The following is a 21793-nucleotide window of genomic DNA, read 5'->3' on the forward strand; positions in this document are numbered from 1 at the left end:
CAGGACTAAACCAGGCCTCACATGCTCTCTGCTTGCTCTCCTCCTCCATCACTCCTCTGTGACGTCTGCAGCTTGTAACACATTTGGTTTTTCATATTTTTCATGTTTTTTTCAGTTTTTTTGGAGCTAACCGCAGCGGCGCTAACATTAGCACAGCGCTAACATAAGGCTCAGTGTTCTGGTGTGATGGAGCGAGGAGCAGAGGGAAGCGTCTGGGGAGTACACGGAGGGGGAAGCATTTGTCATGATCTGATATTTATCATCTACAACAGAAAGAGAGAAAGAGAGAAGGAGAGGGGAGGGAGGAGAGAGGAGGGATGGGGAGAGAGGGAGAGACAAGAATGGAGAAAGAAGAGAAGGAGAGGAGGGGGAAACTGGGAGAGGGATGGAGAGAAGGAGGGCGAGGGAGAGAAAGAGAGGGGAAAAGAGAGGAGGAAAGAGAACGAGGGAGAGACTGAGGTGAGAGAGCAGAAGAAGGTTAGTGAGGGATGTAGCGAACGAGAGAGCAGAGTGAGAGAGGGATGGAGAGAGGAGTCATGATGTGAGAAAGTGACGCAAATGGAGAGGAATGACAAATGAACAGAAGGAACGATCTGATTTATAACAACAACATCCAGAGAACTGAACCAGGACTAAAACAGGACTGAAACAGGACTGAAACAGTGCTGAAAAAGAGTCGAAACAGGACTGAACCAGGACTGAAACAGGACTGAAACAGGACTAAAACAGGACTGAACCAGGACTGAACCAGGACTAAAACAGGACTGAACCAGGACTGAAACAGGACTGAAACAGGACTAAAACAGGACTGAACCAGGACTAAAACAGGACTAAAACAGGAGTAAAGCAGGACTGAACCAGGACTAAAACAGGACTGAACCAGGACTGAAAAAGAGCCGAAACAGGACTGAAACAGGGCCGAAACAGGCCTGAAACAGGGCCGAAACAGGACTGAAACAGTGCCGAAACAGGCCTGTGAAACAGGGTTGAGACAGGACTGAAACAGGACTGAACCAGAACTGAAAAAGGACTGAACCAGGACTGAAACAGGACTGAACCAGAACTGAAACAGGTCTGAAAAAGGATTTAACCAGGACTGAAACAGGACTGAACCAGAACTGAAACATGTCTGAAAAAGGATTTAACCGGGACTGAAACAGGAGTAAAGCAGGACTGAAACAGGACTAAACCAGGTCTAGTACACATTCAGACCTAACATGTTTGGGTCACATGTAGAGTCTATGGTAGATGCCATAATAATTTTTATAAAAAATATAATGGCTTCATATGGAGCTTTTTGTAGACCCTCACAGACATTTACAGAGTATTATCATAGCCACAGCTGCCTTGGGGCAGAAGCATTATACTGGAAAAGGATGGTGAAGTGTCTTGCCCAGTGGCCTACCATCCAAGTACTGACCAAAACCAGTCAGAGATGAGACGAGATGAGGCTTTGAGGTTTGTCAGGTTTAAAGCAGAACAGGAACTAGTTGAGCTTGAGTCTCTATAGTTCTCATCTCTGACACTGTGGATCATTATGTTTTAACAACTTAATAGAAGAAACAGATTCGCTAACTTCTGCGTTAGAAAACGGGGGTAGATCGGTGCAATTAAAGATTACTCAAACATGAATCAGTCCAAATACAACTTTAGAGGCTCAATAAGAACAAACAACTAGAACATGGTTAAAGGTCTGAAAAGTCCAGTTTGCAGAATTGATACTTTGCAGCTGATGTCATCAACATTTCCTGGGGGCGTGATGCTAAGTTGAGGCACTGCTCTGTCTGAAGCTCTGTTACTCAAGATGGACTTTAATCTGAGCTTTGTTTTAACACAAATTGACTTAGCTGGAACTACAACAGCTGAGCTGATTTGTGCTGTTAAACAAGTCCCTCTTACATAAAATTACAGTCAGAAGCTAGCTAGCATTAGCCAGCAGTTTTTCAGTTTGTCACTCTCACCTTTTTGTTGAACCATGAACGCTCAGATTGCTCCTGAAAATGTGTTGTTCAAAACCATTTTGTATTTTTTCTTGAGTTTCACACTCAAGACTTTCAGGTAAAGAAACATGTAGATCACCCTCAGCGTGATGTGTTTTTTTCTGACTCACTCTCTCTCTCTCTCGCGCGCTCTCTCTTACTCTCTCTCTCTCTCATTCTCTCTGTCGCTCTCTCTTTCATTCTCTCTCTCGCTCTCTCCCTCTTTCTCCCTCTTTTCTTAAACTATAAGGAGTGTATCTTTTCCCACACCATTGCAGTTTTTGCTCCTTTCCTGATCCATCACACACTCCCTCTCTCCCTCCCGGTCTCTCCTCCCTTCCTCCCCTTCTCCCTTCCTCTCTCTCTCCTCTACCCTATTTGTCCCTCTCTTTCTGCCCCCACACGCCTCGCCTCTCTTCACACTCCATCTCATCTCCTTCTTTTTACTCTTTTTTCCTCTCCTCTCCCACCTTCCCTTGCTCCATGATAGAGAGATGCAGAGGTGAGGAGTGTACTTCATAACCTCGCACCCCCCTCTCTTCTCTCCTCTCCTTCTCTCTCTTCTCTTCCTCTCTCCCTCCTCCCCTCCATGATAGAGAGATGCAGGGCGGAGGAGAGAAGCATTACTTCATAACCTCCCTCTCTCCTCTCTCTCTTGTCCTCTCTCCCTCTTCCACTCCATGATAGAGAGATGCAAGGCGGAGGAGAGAAGCATTACTTCATAACCTCCCTCTCTCCTCTCTCTCTTGTCCTCTCTCCCTCTTCCGCTCCATGATAGAGAGATGCAGGGTGGAAGAGAGGAGCGTTACTTCATAACCTCCCTCTCTCCTCTCTCTCTTCTCCTCTCTCCGTCTTCCGCTCCATGATAGAGAGATGCAGGGTGGAAGAGAGGAGCGTTACTTCATAATCTCACAGAGGGAGCAGAGCTGTCCGACTTTGAGCAATGAGACCCATCACAGATTCTACAACTGCACTTCTCCAAAGCACAATATACTCCATAATACAGCAATACAGGACTAGACCGGGACTAGACCGGGACTAGACCAGGACTATAATAATATACTCCATAATACAGCAATACAGGACTAGACCGGGGCTAGACCAGGACTATAATAATATACTTCATAATACAGCAATACAGGACTAGACCGGGACTAGACCAGGACTATAATAATATACTCCATAATACAGCAATACAGGACTAGACCGGGGCTAGACCAGGACTATAATAATATACTTCATAATACAGCAATACAGGACTAGACCGGGACTAGACCAGGACTATAATAATATACTCCATAATACAGCAATACAGGACTAGACAGGGACTAGACCAGGACTATAATAATATACTTCATAATACAGCAATACAGGACTAGACAGGGACTAGACCAGGACTATAATAATATACTTCATAATACAGCAATACAGGACTAGACCGGGACTAGACCAGGACTATAATAATATACTCCATAATACAGCAATACAGGACTAGACCGGGGCTAGACCAGGACTATAATAATATACTCCATAATACAGCAATACAGGAATAGACCGGGACTAGACCAGGACTATAATAATATACTTCATAATACAGCAATACAGGACTAGACCGGGACTAGACCAGGACTATAATAATATACTCCATAATACAGCAATACAGGACTAGACCGGGACTAGACCAGGACTATAATAATATACTCCATAATACAGCAATACAGGACTAGACCGGGGCTAGACCAGGACTATAATAATATACTCCATAATACAGCAATACAGGAATAGACCGGGACTAGACCAGGACTATAATAATATACTTCATAATACAGCAATACAGGACTAGACCGGGACTAGACCAGGACTATAATAATATACTTCATAATACAGCAATACAGGACTAGACCGGGACTAGACTGGGACTAGACCAGGACTATAATAATATACTCCATAATACAGCAATACAGGACTAGACCGGGACTGGACCGGGACTAGACCAGAACTGGACCAGGACTGGACCGGGACTAGACCAGGTCTAGACCGGGACTAGACTGGGACTAAAACGGGACTAGACCAGATCTAGACCAGGACTAGACTGGGACTAGACCAGAGCTAGACCTGGACTATACCAGGGCTATAATAATAAACTCCATAATACAGCAATATAGGACTAGACCAGGACTAGACCAGATCTAGACCTGATCTAGACCTGGACTAGACCAGGACCTAATAATATACTCCATAATACAGCAATACAGGAATAGTCCAGGACTAGACCAGATCTAGACCTGGACTAGACCAGGACTATAATAATATACTCCATAATACAGCAATACAGGACTAGACCGGGACTGAACCAGGACTAAAACAGGTCTATAGTCTGTGTAAACTGTGACTCAAATACAAGTGTACAGTAGTGGTAGAGCAGTGGCAGAGTGGTTAGCTCTCCTGCCTCACAGCCAGAAGCTCCTGGATTTAATTTTCTCTAAACAGGAGTAGACCCTGTACTCTGTACTCTGTACTCTGTACTTTGTCTGCACTTTAGTCTGCAAAACAATTTAAAGCAACGGTTGAAAAGGCCAAACCAAGAGTTTATGTCTCTCATCATTTCATATTGTCACTATAAAACTTCTGTCACCACAGTCACTTACAGGGGATGAGCAACCACAATTATTACTCGACTAAAAGTACTGTTACACTGTGTAATATATTACTCGAGTAAGAGTACTGTTACACTGTGTAATGTATTACTCCAGTAAGAGTTACATTGTACTATATATTATATGTAGATGTGATCTGAAATACTGCAGTCTGTCTGTCTGCTGCAGAGGAAGCTCCTGCGACATGCTCCCCTCAGCAACGTGTGGGAGGAGAGACGACAGATTACTCCTTTAATGTGTACGAACAGGTGTGAGAGAGGAGGAGAGGAGGAGAGAGGGACAGAGAGGAGAGGGACAGAGAGAGTGAGGAGAGACTATAGATTATACTAATGTGTACGAACAAGTGAGAGAGAGAGGGGAGGAGAGGAGGAGAGAGGGAGGAGAGACTACAGATGACTCCTCTAATGTGTACGAACATGTGAGAGAGAGAGAGAGAGAGTGAGAGAGGGGAGGAGAGGAGAAGAGAGGGAGGAGAGAGAGAGGAGAGGAGAGGGAGAGAGAGTGAGGAGAGACTATAGATGACTCCTCTAATGTGTACGAACAGGTGAGAGAGAGAGAGAGAGAGAGAGAAAGGAGGACAGGAGGAGAGAGAGAGTGAGGAGAGACTACAGATGACTCCTCTAATGTGTACGAACATGTGAGAGGGAGAGAGAGAGAAAGGAGGAGAGGAGGAGAGAGACAGAGAGAGGGAGGAGAGAATACAGATTACTACACTAATGTGCATGAACAGGTGAGATAGAGAAAGAGGAGAGGAGGAGAGAGAGAGAGTGTGTAAAACAGAGGTGGAGATGCAGTGATAATTGGCACATGTCTGATCTTGTGCTGTTTCTAAAGCACTTCACTGATTTGCCCTAATCTACTACACAACCAGCTCCTGCCTGCTCCTGTCTGTTCCTGCCTGCTCCTGTCTCTGCTCCTGTCTGCTTCTGCCTGCTCCTGTCTCTGCTCCTGTCTGCTCCTGCCTCTGCTCCTGTCTCTGCTCCTGTCTGCTCCTGCCTGCTCCTGTCTCTGCTCCTGTCTGCTTCTGCCTGCTCCTGTCTCTGCTCCTGTCTCTGCTCCTGTCTGCTCCTGTCTCTGCTCCTGTCTGCTCCTGTCTGCTCCTGTCTCTTCTTCTGTCTGCTCCTGTCTCTGCTCCTACCTGCTCCTGTCTGCTCCACTCGCTGCTCCTGTCTGCTCCTGTCTCTGCTCCTGCCTGCTCCTGTCTCTGCTCCTGCCTGCTCCTGTCTCTGCTCCTGTCTGCTCCTGTCTCTGCTCATGTCTGCTCCTGTCTGTTCCCATCTGCTCCCGTTTGCTCCCATCTGCTCCCGTCTGCTCCTGTCTCTGCTCCTGACTGTTCCTGTCTGCTCCTGTGTGCTCCTGTCTCTGCTCCTGTCTGCTCCCGTCTGCTCCTGTCTGTTCCCGTCTGCTCCTGTCTCTGCTCCTGTTTGCTCCTGTCTCTGCTCCTGTTTGCTCCTGTCTCTGCTCCTGTCTGCTCCCATCTGCTCCTGTCTCTTTGCTCCTTTCTGCTCCTGTCTCTGCTCCTGTCTCTATGCTTCTTTCTGCTCCTGTCTGCTCCCGTCTGCTCCTGTCTCCATTGAAATGTTATTGTTTTGCCTAGGATGTTCCTCAGAATGGCTTTAAATTGATCTATCTCCACGGGAAAAAGTAGATGACAAGACCAGGCAAAGTTACATGTCAGATCTGTGGAGAGGTTCACCCTGCTCACAGTAAGAATGTACAGTATGTTTTTTTAAGGCATTGTTGAGCACTAAAAACACCTCTAATTGATAGAGAGATTGAATGCCATACTGTGGGAAAGGAAGATCTTCATGGAGGGAAGTAGGTAGCTCCAGAAAAGTTTCATAGTGCAGTTTTAAGAATATGAGTGATGTACGTAGACTGTGTAAAGAAGTGGACAGAGTGAGAGTGACATCACCACAGGGCTCGGCTCCAGTCAAATGAAGCTGTTCGAGGCTAGCAGTTGCAGCGACTAATCTGGAGCAGAGCTCCATATTTGGAATTTCCACCATGAATATCATAGCAACCAACACTAACGCAGGTGAGAGCGACCTTGGTGAAAGAGGGCAACTCATTGGTTTATTTTGATTGATTGATTTTTTTTTTTATTCATTTGATTCAGACAGTACATGTTAATGAACCAACATGATACAACATGAATGTAAACACACCAGATTATAGCCAAAGGCTCATTTCCATCCGTTGTCCCAAGGACTGGGGTTACATTACACTCATAGCACAGTTCCCATAGTTGCACATCCACTTATTGCACATTACACTCATGGTCTGTTATTAATGTTCATATCTTGATTTAGGGACAAAATTATGAAATACAAACCCCCAGGATCATGTAGAGTGGGTTAATACAAACAAATGACAATGAACAAATGATGAACAAATGATGACCAAAATGACGAGTCTGAAAGCAGCAGTTACAAAGAGAGGGGACACAGTTTTTACAGAGAAAGTGAATCAGAGCCAGAAGCGAATCCATAATCACTTCCTATTTGGAACACTGCAGCTAGTGTGTTAGCTATGTCTAAAAAAGTTGCCACCAAAAAAAAGTCACACACTCTAATATTTGGTTGTTCCGCCTTTAGCTTTGATTACAGCATGCATTCGCTGTGGAATTGTTTTGATAAGCTTCTGAAATATCATAAGATACATTTCCATCCAGTGTTGCATTAATTTTCCACCAAGATGTTGCATTGATGATGGTTGAGTCTGACCACTGCACAAAGCCTTCTCCAGCACATCTCAAAGATTCTCAATGGGGTTAAAGTCTGGACTCCGTGGTGGACAATCCATGTGTGAAAATGATGTCTCATGCTCCTGAACCACTCTGTCACAATTTCAGCCTGATGAATCCTGGCATTGTCATCTTGGAATATGTCTGTGCCATTAGGTAAGAAAAAATCCATTGATGGAATAACCTGATGATTCAGTATATTCAGGTGTCAGCTGACCTCATTCTTTGAGCACAGACTGTTGCTGAACCTAGACCTGATCAACTGCAGCAACCCCAGCCTATTTGCTTAGTTAAATCCAGGTGATGACTTTTTTTTTTTGGTCGGGAGTGTATTTAGAGTCTATGGCAGGGGTGCTCAGTGTATTTAGAGTCTATGGCAGGGGTGCTCAGACTTTTTCAGTATGTGAGCTACTTTTAAAATGATCGTGTTTGAAAGATCTACCACCAAATACAAAAATGTTAAACATATATTTATTTGTAAATATATTATGAATTCTTACATGTACAGTGCATTTTGATGTACCTTGCACAACGTCATGAGATAATACTGCACAACACAACTGAACCCCTCCCTGAACCGCCACCTTAACGTGGTGGAGGGGTTTGAGCACCCGAATGATCCTGGGAGCTATGTTGTCGGGGGCTTCATGCCCGTGGTAGGGTCACCCATGGCAAACAGGTCCTGGGAGACGGGTCTGACTAAGAGCGGTTCAGAAGCCCTACATGAAGAGAAAAAGAACAAGGCCAGTTACGTCGCCCGGACTGGCGTTACCGGGACCCCACCCTGGAGCCAGGCCTGGGGTGGGTGCTCGGCAGCGAGCGCCTGGTGGCCGGGCCTTTCCCCACGGGGCCCGGTCGGGCCCAGCCCGAAGGAACAACGTGGGGCCATCCTCCCGTGGTCCCACCACCTGCGGAAGGAGCCATGCCATGGGTGCAGAGAGATCCGGGCGGCAGTCGAAGGCGGGGACCTCGACGACCGGATCTCCGGACATGGAGACTAGCTCTGGGGACATGGAATGTCACCTCGCTGGGGGGGAAGGAGCCTGAGCTTGTGTGGGAGGTTGAGCGTTACCGGCTAGATATAGTCGGCCTCACCTCCACGCACAGCTTGGGCTCTGGAACCCAACTTCTTGAGAAGGGTTGGACTCTCCATTTCTCTGGCGTTGCCCACGGGGAGCGGCGGCGAGCTGGTGTGGGCTTGCTCATTGCCCCACAGCTCAGCCGCCACGTGTTGGAGTTCACCCCGGTGAACGAGAGGGTCGCGTCCCTGCGCCTTCAGGTCGGGGACAGGTCTCTCACTGTTGTGTCAGCCTAAGGGCCAAACAGCAGTGCGGAGTACCCGGCCTTCTTGGAGTCCCTGGGAGGGGTACTAGACAGTGCACCAACCGGGGACTCCGTTGTTCTCCTGGGGGACTTCAACGCCCATGTGGGTAACGACAGTGACACTTGGAGGGGCGTGATTGGGAGGAACGGCCTCCCCGATCTGAACCCGAGCGGTGTTTTGTTATTGGACTTCTGTGCTAGTCACAGTTTGTCCATAACAAACATCATGTTCGAGCACAAGGGTGTCCATCGGTGCACGTGGCACCAGGACACTCTAGGTCGGAGGTTGATGATCGACTTTGTTGTCATGTCATCTGACCTCCGACCGCGTGTCTTGGACACTCGGGTGAAGAGAGGGGCTGAGCTGTCAACTGATCACCACCTGGTGGTGAGTTGGATCCGCTGGCGGAGGAGGAAGCCGGACAGACCTGGCAGGCCCAAGCGCATTGTGAGGGTCTGATGGGAACGTCTGGCGGAGCCCTCTGTCAGGGGGGTCTTCAACTCCCACCTCCGGGAGAGCTTCTCCCTGATCCCGGGGGAGGTTGGAGACATGGACTCCAAGTGGGCCATGTTCTCCACCTTTATTGTCGATGTGGCTGCTCATAGCTGTGGTCGTAAGGTCTGTGGTGCTTGTCGCGGCGGCAATCCCGGTGGTGGACACCGGAAGTAAGGGATGCCGTCAAGCTGAAGGAGTCCTATCGAGCCTTGTTGGCTCGTGGGACTCCTGAGGCAGCTGATGAGTACCGGCGGGCCAAGCGTGCCGCGGCTCAGGCAGTCACAAAGGCAAAAACTCGGGGTTGGGAGGAGTTCGGGGAGGCCATGGAGGAGGACTATCGGACGGCCTCAAAGAGATTCTGGCAAACCGTCCGACGCCTCAGGAGGGGGAAGCAGTGCTTCACCAACACTGTTTACAGTGCGGGTGGAGAGCTGCTGACCTCGACTGGGGATGTTGTCGGGCAGTGGAAGGAATACTTTGAGGATCTCCTCAATCCCACTGTCACGTCTTCCGAGGAGCAAGCAGAAACTGGGGACCCAGAGGCGGACTCGTCCATCACCCTGGCTGAAGTCACTGAGGTGGTTGGCAAGCTCCTCGGTGGCAAGGCTCCGGGGGTGGACGAGATCCGTCCTGAGTACCTCAAGTCTCTGGATGTTGTGGGGCTGTCTTAGCTGACACGTCTCTGCAACATCGCGTGGCGGTCAGGGACAGTACCTGTGGACTGGCAGACCGGGGTGGTGGTCCCTCTGTATAAGAAGGGGGACCGGAGGGTGTGTTCCAATTATAGGGGAATCACACTCCTCAGCCTTTCCGGTAAGGTCTATTCCAGGGTACTAGAGAGGAGAATCCGACCGATAGTCGAACCTTGGATTCAGGAGGAGCAGTGTGGTTTTCGTCCCGGTCGTGGAACACTGGACCAGCTCTATACTCTCCATCGGGTCCTCGAGGGCTCATGGGAGTATGCCCAACCAGTCCACATGTGTTTTGTGGATCTGGAGAAGGCATTCAACCGTGTCCCTCGTGGTGTCCTTTGGGGGGTGCTCTGGGAGTATGGGGTCCGGGGCTCTTTGCTAAGGGCTGTCCGGTCCCTGTATGACCGGAGCAGGAGCTGTGTTCGCATTGCCGGCAGTAAGTCAGACCTGTTCCCGGTGCATGTTGGACTCCGCCAGGGCTGCCCTTTGTCACCGGTTCTGTTCATTATATTTATGGACAGAATTTCTAGGCGCAGCCAGGGGCCGGAGGGGGTCTGGTTTGGGAACCACAGGATTTCATCTCTGCTGTTTGCAGATGATGTTGTCCTGATGGCTTCTTCGAGCCAGGACCTGCTACAGGCACTGGGGCGGTTTGCAGCCGAGTGTGAAGCAGCTGGGATGAGAATCAGCTCCTCCAAATCCAAGGCCATGGTTCTCGACCGGAAAAAGGTGGTTTGCCCTTTCCGGGTGGGTGGTGAGTCTCTGCCCCAAGTGGAGGAGTTCAAGTATCTCGGGGTCTTGTTCACGAGTGAGGGAAGGATGGAGCGGGAGATTGACAGGCGGATCGGTGCAGCGTCTGCAGTGATGCGGTCGCTGTATCGGTCCGTTGTGGTGAAGAAGGAGCTGAGCCCAAAGGCGAAGCTCTCGATTTACCGGTCAATCCACGTTCCTACCTTCACCTATGGTCATGAGCTCTGGGTAATGACTGAAAGGACAAGGTCGCAGATACAAGCGGCTGAAATGGGCTTCCTCCGCAGAGTGGCCGGGCGCACCCTTAGGGATAGGGTGAGGAGCTCGGTCACACGGGAGGAGCTCGGAGTAGAGCCGCTGCTCCTACACGTTGAGAGGAACCAGTTGAGGTGGCTCGGGCATCTGCTCAGGATGCCTCCTGGATGCCTCCCTAGGGAGGTGTTCTGGGCATGTCCCACCGGGAGGAGGCCCCGGGGAAGACCCAGGACACGCTGGAGGGACTATGTCTCTCGGCTGGCCTGGGAACACCTTGGGGTCCCACCGGAGGAGCTGGAGGACGTGTCCGGGGTGAGGGAAGTCTGGGAGTCCCTGCTTAGACTGCTGCCCCCGCGACCCGGCCCCGGATAAGCGGAAGAAGATGGATGGATGGATGGATGGACAAATGAACTTCTTACATGTTCATAATTACTTGAATGATGATTACTGCTCTGATGACTTGCACTGAATGGAATCAGTGAGGGATGTATACTTCGGGCAGTAGCTTCTGACAGCCAGCCAGGAGTAAAATTGCATTTTTCATTTGAAAGCGATAACAGAGCTAATCATGTTGATTACAGTTTTGTCTTTTTTTTATAGCCATAAAAAACATGTTAAACGAAGTATCAGAATTTACTGCATTTTTTTCACACAACTACTTCTATTTTACACATCCATCCGTATTTTTTCTTTTACGCATCGAATAAATGACTGGGAAAATCCCCGCAGCACCCGCGCACTCATTCGTCACCTTCGAGGGACAACAGAGGCAGATTACCGTAATGACGGTAAAATATTGAGATAGCCCCATGTCTCCGCTTTGAGACACCGTTTGAATTTACATGAGAGCACGACTAGTTGTGGAGTTACGCTGCTGGAAAGTCCGCAACTGCGCTCCATCTGCGACGATAGGATCCGACGCTATAGGGTTAAACTAACTTGCGCTTGTTTATGCGTGTGCAGCACCCATGATGTGACCTAGAGTCAGGTGTAATCTGACTGGTTGTACTTTATATTAGTCATGTGACTGGATGGATGACGGGACGTGATCTACCCAAAATGCCTTCACGATCGACTGGTAGATCGCGATCGACGTAATGAACACCCCTGGTCTATGGTGATGTATTAAGACCTTTTTGAGAACTTAATGTCCCTCTCTCTACGGGGTCTTATTCTGTGTAAAAGCTGCTAAGTCTGTAGTTAAACCTCTACAAACGTGTTCTGAAATGTCCCTGTACAGATTTCAGTCTTCACTCAGATGTGACTGCTCCTGGATGGGTTTAAATTGTGAACATTCTAGTATTTAATAGAAAATTCCGAATTTGATTTTTTTCAGCATAATTGTAAAAACTGGACCCACTGTAGCAGAGACTGAACTCTGTGTGTGATCCCATTATGATTCCAGGACACACGCGTTTCACAGCAGACGCAGAAACTAGCGCCGCTTTCAAAATTAAATTAAACAGAACAGAATCCTTTTAGAGACCGCTTCACGACTTCACAGAGATAAGAACACGCCGTTGAAAAGTCTAGTCCCTCTGAGATAAAACAGGAGACGAGTGGACGGCCATTCTGACATAATGAAACATACTCGGAAAAAGCAGGAATTTAAAAAAAGAGATATAGTAAAGTGGGGGTATTAAGCAAAATCAATTTTTTGGCTTTTTTTTTGTTATAATGTTGTTCCTTCATCAATAACATGCTTGAAGAGATGTTAGATATCATCCATGCATGTTTGAGTATAATCTCTCCCGGGCTCTACTCGAACCCTCCTTACTCAAAACTGTAAGATTCAGATCAAAACTCATGACAATCACCCGTGCTCCACATGACAATTCTCCATAAATATACAAAAACATGATACAAAACTGTACAGTATAACTTGACAAACCTGATGTGATGTGCAGTAGTTTCATTAGTGGGATGCAGCTGACTTAGCACGAAGAGCAAAGTAAGGGGAGACTCAGCGTCATTTACAGCTTTCTGATGAAAAAACAGTCAGAAAGTCTGTGCTGCCTCCTGTGGCCTCTACAATTTCAAGTACTACATGACATCACACAGGACTGTCTTGATTAGGTACAGTTCAGTTTAATAGCTCTATTTGATTGCTTTAATTCTCACAATATACAGTGTGATAACGTTTGACCTGTAGGGACAGTGTCTCTCACCCGTAGTGCTGTGTTTGACCTGTAGGGACAGTGTCTCTCACCTGTAGAGCTGTGTTTGACCTGTGGGGACAGTGTCTCTCACCTGTAGAGCTGAGTTTGACCTGTAGGGACAGTGTCTCTCACCCGTAGTGCTGTGTTTGACCTGTAGGGACAGTGTCTCTCACCTGTAGAGCTGTGTTTGACCTGTGGGGACAGTGTCTCTCACCTGTAGAGCTGAGTTTGACCTGTAGGGACAGTGTCTCTCACCTGTAATGCTGTGTTTGACTTGTAGGGACAGTGTCTCTCACCTGTAGTGCCTCGTGTCCCTCAGAGCTCTGTTACTCGGTATCCTTTCGCTCTCCCTCTGGTTAAAGGCGTACAGCGTGTAAGGATCATCTCCAGGTTTCCATTTCCGAGCGTTTAAGTACGAGCGCTCGTCAAATCCATCCAAAAGGTCCTCCCACTCCGAGTCCGACATCTGGGAAAAAGATGTAAAAGATGTAAAGACATGCAAACATGCACAATAGGTCAAATCCTCCAGCTAAGGTAGTCCTGACCAAGACTAGCAACAAGATCATGGAGATGGATCCCATTTCACAGATGGGTCAAATCCAGACAGATAAAGTACACTTTAACCTTGGACGAGACCTAAACAAAGACTCAACCAGGACAAGCAGTAGGCTTAGGCACACATCTGTACTCACTGCTGCCACTCCACGCGTAGCTGCACATGGTAAGGAGCTACAATGAATAAATAGCATAAAAAATGATTTTTGGAGCCTGCACTTAAAATAACAAAAACATCCCCGGTACAAAGAAATTAGTGGACCCCTCCAAAAAAGTACTGTTCCATGTCTCATTTATCTGAGTGGTTACCATCCTATAAAAAAGTCAACATTTACTACAGATTAATTCTGACAATCTAACATTTCTTTAGCCTGTGGTTTAGAGTGAGCCTTCTTGTTTACATACGAGTTAATTCAGCTGGAATGCTCCAAGGTCAGAACATTCCCAGTGGCCTGGAACTCAGCATTAGTTTCTCAGAGGCGTGAAACATGTGAAAGAAACGGCTCAAATGGCTCTTCCATTTTGTGTCATTATTGTGTTCACAAAATGTCCACCTCTAAAGTCCTGCTCTGTGATGGCTAAATGACCACAACACCACCAAGCTTTCAGACCACTATTTATCTGTCAGTCCTGGTTTAGACCTGGTCTAGACCTGGTTTGACCCTGCTTCAGCCTTGGTTCAGTCCTTGTTTCAGTCCTGGTTCAGTCCTTGTTTCAGTCCTGGTTCAGTCCTTGTTTCAGTCCATGGTTCATTCTTGGTTCAGTCCTTGGTTCAGTCCTTGGTTTAGTCCTGGTTTAGTCCTGGTTCAACCCTTGGTTCATTCCTTGGTTCAGTCCTTGGTTCAGTCCTTGCTTCAGTCCTTGGTTCAGTCCTTGCTTCAGTCCTTGGTTCAGTCCTTGGCTCAATCCTGGTTTAGTCCATGGTTCAGTCTTGGTCCCGTCCTTGGTATAGTTCTGGTTTTGTCCTGGATCAGTCCTTGGATCAGTTTTTGGTTCAGTCCTTGGTTTAGTCCTGGTTTAGTCTTGGTTCAATCCTGGTTCCAGTCCTTGCTTCAGTCCTTTGTTCAGTCTTGTTTCAGTCTTGGTTTAGTCCTAGATCGATCCTGGTTCAGTCCTTGGTTCAGTCCTGGTTCAGTCCTGGTTCATTCCTGGTTCAGTCCTGGTTCTGTCCGTCGTTTAGTCCGTTGTGTTGTCTTGGTTTAGTCCTGTGTCTTGCTCATGAGCACAGCAGTAGTAGGCCTGTGTCTTGTTTTGGGGGAATTTTGCTGAAATAAACAGGTCTGATTAATGTGAGTGGACAGCTGTAATGGACCACCTGCTCCTCTGGCTGTGCAGCCAACAGAGGGTCCAATATGTGGGCTGGTTCAGATCTGGTCAGACCTGGTTTGAACTTGATTTAGACCTGGTTTGATGCTGGTTTAGACTTGGTTTAATTATATTTTAAATCTTGTTTTAGACCTAGTTCAATCCTCTTTAGTCCTATAGTCCAAGGCTAATCTTGCTTTAGATCCTCTTTTAGTCCTGGTTTAGATCCTAGTCCTCTTTTGTCCTCCTTTAGTTCTAGTTTTGGTTTAGTCCTGTTTTAATCTGTTTTTAGATATTGTTTTTTTGTTTTTTTTTTGTTTTAGTCCTGTTTTAGACCCTGGTCTGTAATGAGTCCTGGTGGCAGCCATTGGCTCCTCTCACTTCACACCTGCATCAGACTAACTCACCTGGACACTTTCCACCAATGACCTCCAGAGAGACGGACCGAGGTTTGGACCTGCTGTAGATCAGGTTTAGACCGGATTTAGATCAGGTTTAGACAGAATTTGAACCGCGTTTGGACCTGATTTAGACCAGGTTTAGATCACGTTGTAGACTAGTTTTAGTCAGAGTTTAACCCGCGTTTGGACCTGATTTAGACCGGGTTTAGACTGGCTTTGGAGCAGATTTAGTTCTGGTTTACTCCTAATTTAGTTTTTATGAAATTAGATTAGATGTGCTTTAGACTTTGTTCACTCTTGGTTTAGACCTGGTTCAGAACTGGTTTAGTCCTGGTTCAGTGCTAGTTTAATCATTACTAAGTCTCTGCCGCAGTCTGTATCCAAACAATGAGACACTATTTTAAGGACTAACAGATAAAAATCACAAAATCATGCTTTTATTAATGAGACAAATTATAATTTCATTTTTACGACACGTCCGCCTCCTCCAGATTAAACCAGAGTGGTGTGAAGGACAGAGACTCAGGGAAGGCAAAACAGGGCATTTCAGAAAGATCATTTTACAGTCCTGGTTTAGGCCTGGTTTGGTCCTGGTTTAGTCCTGGTTTAGTCCTGGTTAGTCCTGGTTCAGTACTGGTTTAGTCCTGGTTTAGTCCTGGTTTGGTCCTGGTTTAGTCCTGGTTTAGTCCTGGTTTAGTCCTGGTTTAGTCCTGGTTTAGTCCTGGTTTAGTCCTGGTTCGGTCCTGGTTTAGTCCTGGTTTAGTCCTGGTTTAGTCCTGGTTTGGTCCTGGTTTGGTCCTGCTTCAATCCTAGTTTAATTCTGTATAGTTTTGGCGTGGTTCAGTCCCAGTTTAGTCCTGATTTAATCCTGGTTTAGTCCTGGTTTAGTCCTGGTTTAGACCTGGTTTAGACCTGGTTTAGTCCTGGTTTAGTCCTTCTTCAGTCCTAGTTCACAGTAGTTACTGTATGATTTTGTTGTGGTTCAGTCCCAGTTAAGTCTTGATTTAGTCCTGATTTAATCCTGGTTTAGTTCTGTTTGACCTGGTTTACTTCTTGGTTAGTCTTGATTTAGACCTGGTTTGGATTTGTGGTTTAGGATTGGTCCTTGCCCTTGTTTTGCCCAGTTTAGTCCTGGTTTAGATCTTATGGTTTCCTGTTTTAAGTCCCGGTTTAGTCCTGGTTTGGTCCTGTTTCAGTCCTGGTTTTATTAAGTCCTGGGTAAAACCTACTTTACATTCTTTGGTCATAATAGTTTTGGTTTAATCCAGGTTTGGTTTAATTCAGAATCCATTCTCACAGAAATATGATGTTTTATTTCTTATTTTCAGGTCAAAGCTGTGAGCCTTGATAAAACACCCGCTACAACCACGAAACAAATCAAGTGTGACCAATCACTGCCCTCCACTCATGTGCACACTCATGGACCACGTGCATGCTCATGGTCCATGTACACAGTCATGGTCCACGTGCACGCTCCTTTTTGGACAGGGGCCTATTCTTTATAACCAGGTCACGTTTCTATTGAGGTGAATACTCTTTGAAACAAAGATTTGGTGTTTTTTCTTGTAGCCCCATTTTAATGTTTAGCCCTGATTTAGTCCTGGTTTAGTCCACTTTTAGTCCTGGTTTGATTCTTGTTTATTCTCTGGTTCTTTTTCCAACTGTAAGACTTTCTCATCCTGGAGTGTTTACGTCCGATTCAAATTCCCATCTCGCGTCTGAGCCCGAGGAGCACAAAAGCTAATCTGCCCAGGTACACATGGATTAGCCACGCAACACTGCCTGATCCGTAACGCCACACAGACACATAGGCGCGGATCCGGCAGCACTCGCTAACGTGGTTTACATAATTCAGCGCTAATCCCTTTATCTGCACTTTGCCAATTAGCTTCTGCTGCTCAGAGCGACTCGCCTTTTGTTATCGGAGGGTCACAAGCGCTGCGCCTGAAATGAGAGCCAAGATTCAGATCAAATCTCAGAGCACAAAGGGAAGAAGTTTAGACCTGGTTTAGAACTATTGTAGTTCTGGTTTAGTCATATATATATATATATATATATATATATATATATATATATATACACACACACACACATATATTTGTGTGTGTGTGTGTGGGGGGGGGGGTATTAGACAGTTATAGGCTTCAGGGAGTGTGCAATGTCCTTTGGCACCTTAGGTAGAAAGGACCCAGGGAATGTGCAATACTCATCTTTACACTTTTAGGCCCCAGGGAATGTGCAATACTCACCTTTACACCGTTAGGCCCCAGGGAATGTGCAATACTTAGGCCCCAGGGAATGTGCAAAGTATGCTAATTATGGGAAGGCACTGCAATATTATCAAATGTTGAATGATTGTTTTTTTTTTCTGATGAACTGCATTAATTGATGTGTCCACTGTGTGTACTGTATGTTATAATGTTATATGGGTTTTTTATATGTGGCATGAGTTCCCTTGTCCCAAGACAAATTTCTCCTAAGGGAGAAAATAAAGGCTAATGTAATCTAATCTAGTCCTAGATTAGTCCTGGTTTAGTCCTGGTTCAGTCCTGGTTTATTCTGGGTTTAGACCTAGTTTAGCCCTGATTTAGACCGGGTTTATGGCAAAGATTGTCATCCATGTCTCAGGGCAACTGTTGCTACAGAAGAATTGTGTGAGTGTGTGCAGAGCCTGAATAGAGTCTGGAAAAGACTGATACGTATTTTTTGAAGTTTAGGGAGTACATCAGGAGTCATCAGCAGAAAACATCTGGACAAATTAAAGGCACTGTACCAACTTCAATCAATATCACTTTATTAAAAATGTGAAAAACACACCTAGTTAATTTGAAACAGTTTGCAGTGGTCTAAAGTTCTTCCTCATTGACCTTATGCATTCAGAGCATCCTAATTACTCACCATGATGAGCATTTTTCAGAACTCTCATAGAGAAGCATTTCCTGATTATCAGACAATAAAATTCTTTCTAATTAGATAAAAGAGGTGCTTATGCAACATATGTGTATTGGGGAAAGACATAGTGTAATCAAAAATACATAGAAAATCAGGTACAGGCCCTTCAAGAGAAAACCAAATAAAAAAACTAATAAAAAACATTGTGGTTTAGTAATTGTGCTCATTCATCCTGTGGTTCCTCCTGCAGCTCCCTGCTTAGTCGTGTTCACACTGCGCTTCACTCCTGATCGTATCCTGATTTTTCCCCCTCTGTGTAAATATTCTAACCTGAGCTTACAGTGTGGTTTATCTGTCAGAAAGTGTTTGTGTTTGTGGAGCTGCTCCTGTTCCTGCTCTGGTATATTTAGAGGTGTGGAGATTCTGAGGCCCACGGCAGCTGTCAGGACAAGTACAGCTACCAGCAAGAGAGAAGAGAGAGGGAAGAGACAGAGGAGAGAGAGGAAAAGGGGGATAGAAAGGAGAGAGAGGAGAGGGGGGAGAGAGAGAAAGAGAGGGAGGAACAGAGAGAGAGAGAGAAGAGGGAGAGAGAGATCAACGGCAGCTGTAAGGAGCAGTACAGGAAACAGCAAGAGCAAAGAAAAGAGAGAGAATGGAGAGAGGAGAGAAAAAAGGGGAGGTGGGGGGTAAAGGAAAAGATAAGGGGAGAGAAAGACAGGAGGGAGGGTGTCATGGCAGCAGTAGGGAAAGAAAAAGAAAGGAAAAGGGGTAAGGGTGGAGAGGGAGAGAGGGGGGAGTGCGAAAGGAAAGAATAATAGAGAGTGATGGGAGCGCGGCGGAGGGAGAGAGAAGGAGGGACAGCGGCAAAAGGAGAGAGAGGGAGAGAGAGAAGAGAGCAGAGGAAAGAGAGGGAAAAAAGCATAGAAGTAGGGAAGGAGAGAGATAGAGCAGAGGAGAGAGGGAGGGAGAAAAGAAGGGAGAGAAGAGGAGAAGGGAGTGAGAGAGGACAGAATACCAGAGAGAGAGGGGTAGAGAGGGAGAAAGCAGACGGGAAGGAGAAGAGGGGGTGTAGGAGGAGGGAGACAGAGATGTACGAGGTGCAACGACAAAACAATGTGGAGCCAAACGAACAGATGCCGCTTTAACTGATCGAGCCACAACATCACAACATTATAAGATTATCACACTATAAGACTATCACACTGTAAGACCATCACACTATAAGACTATCACACTGTAAGACCTTCACATTATAAGACTATCACACTGTAAGACCATCACACTATGAGACTATCACACTATAAGACTATCACACTGTAAGACCATCACACTGTAAGACTATCACACTGTAAGACCATCACACTATGAGACTATCACACTGTAAGACTATCACACTGTAAGACCATCACACTATAAGACTATCACACTATAAAACCATCACACTATGAGACTATGACACTGTAAGACCATCACACTATGAGACTATCACACTATAAGACTATCACACTGTAAGACCATCACACTGTAAGACTATCACACTGTAAGACCATCACACTATGAGACTATCACACTATAAGACTATCACACTGTAAGACCATCACACTATGAGACTATCACACTGTAAGACCATCACACTATGAAACTATAACACTGTAAGACCATCACACGTTAAAACTATCACACTGTAAGACCATTACACTATAAGACTATCACACTGTAAGACAATCACACTATGAGAATATCACACTATGAGACTATCACACTATGAGACTATCACACTGTAAGACTATAACACTGTAAGACCATCACACTATGAGACTATCACACTATAAGACTATCACACAGTGTAAGACCATCACACTATGAGACTATCACACTGTAAGACTATCACACTATGAGGCTATCACACTATAATATTATCACACTATAAGACTATCACACTGTAAGACCATCACACTATGAGACTATCACACTGTAAGACTATAACACTGTAAGACCATCACACTATGAAACTATAACACTGTAAGACCATCACACGTTAAAACTATCACACTGTAAGACCATTACACTATAAGACTATCACACTATAAGACTATCACACTGTAAGACCATCACACTATGAGACTATCACACTGTAAGACCATCACACTATGAAACTATAACACTGTAAGACCATCACACGTTAAAACTATCACACTGTAAGACCATTACACTATAAGACTATCACACTGTAAGACAATCACACTATGAGAATATCACACTATGAGACTATCACACTATGAGACTATCACACTGTAAGACTATAACACTGTAAGACCATCACACTATGAGACTATCACACTATAAGACTATCACACAGTGTAAGACCATCACACTATGAGACTATCACACTGTAAGACTATCACACTATGAGGCTATCACACTATAATATTATCACACTATAAGACTATCACACTGTAAGACCATCACACTATGAGACTATCACACTGTAAGACTATAACACTGTAAGACCATCACACTATGAGACTATCACACTGTAATACTATTTCACTGTAAGACCATCACACTATGAGACTATCACACTGAAAGACTATCACACTATGAGGCTATCACACTATAATATTATCACACTATAAGACTATAACACTGTAAGACCATCAAACTATGAGACTATCACACCATAAGACTATCACACTGTAAGACCATCACACTGTAAGACCATCACACTATGAGACTATCACACTATAAGACTATCACACTGTAAGACCATCACACTATGAGACTATCACTCTATAAGACCATCACACTATTACACTATAACATTATCACACTACAAGACTATCACACTGTAAGACTATCACACTATAGGACTATCACACTATAAGATTATCTCACTGTAAGACTATCACACTATAGGAATATCACGCTATAAGACTATCACACTATAAGACTATCACACTGTAAGACCATCACACTATGAGACTATCACACTATGAGAATATCACACTGTAAGACTATCACATTTAAGACTATCACACTATAAGACAATCACACTATCACACTGTAAGACTATCACACTGTAAGACTATCACACTATAGGACTATCACAGTATAAGACTATCACACTATAAGACTATCACATTTAAGACTATCACACTATAAGACAATCACACTATCACACTATAAGACTATCATACTATGAGACTATCACACTGTAAGACTATCACACTATAAGACTATCATAGTATAGGACTATCACACTATAAGATTATCACACTGTAAGACTATCACACTATAGGACTATCACAGTATAAGACTATCACACTGTAAGACTATCACATTTAAGACTATCACACTATAAGACAATCACACTATGAGACTATCACACTGTAACTCTATCACACTATAAGACTATCACACTATGAGATTATCACACTGTAAGACTATCACACTATAAGACTATCACACTATAAGACTACCACACTATAAGACTATCACACTGTAAGACTATCACACTATAAGACTATCACACATACACATATATAAACACTGTATACCACTCCACTAGCACACAGACATCAGT

General features: G+C 45.4%; 1 protein-coding gene across 1 annotated transcript in view; it reads right to left on the reverse strand.

Moving 5' to 3' along the window:
* Positions 1-21793, reverse strand: part of galnt14 (UDP-N-acetyl-alpha-D-galactosamine:polypeptide N-acetylgalactosaminyltransferase 14 (GalNAc-T14)) — a 226087-nt gene that overhangs the window by 187249 nt on the left and 17045 nt on the right. Inside the window, exon 2 of the mRNA XM_055232313.1 lies at positions 13354-13523. Within this exon, the coding sequence (XP_055088288.1) occupies positions 13354-13523 (170 nt within the window). The remainder of the gene's footprint in view (positions 1-13353; positions 13524-21793) is intronic.

This window comes from Periophthalmus magnuspinnatus, chromosome 24 (genome assembly GCF_009829125.3).
Source record: "Periophthalmus magnuspinnatus isolate fPerMag1 chromosome 24, fPerMag1.2.pri, whole genome shotgun sequence".
Taxonomy (NCBI): domain Eukaryota; kingdom Metazoa; phylum Chordata; class Actinopteri; order Gobiiformes; family Gobiidae; genus Periophthalmus; species Periophthalmus magnuspinnatus.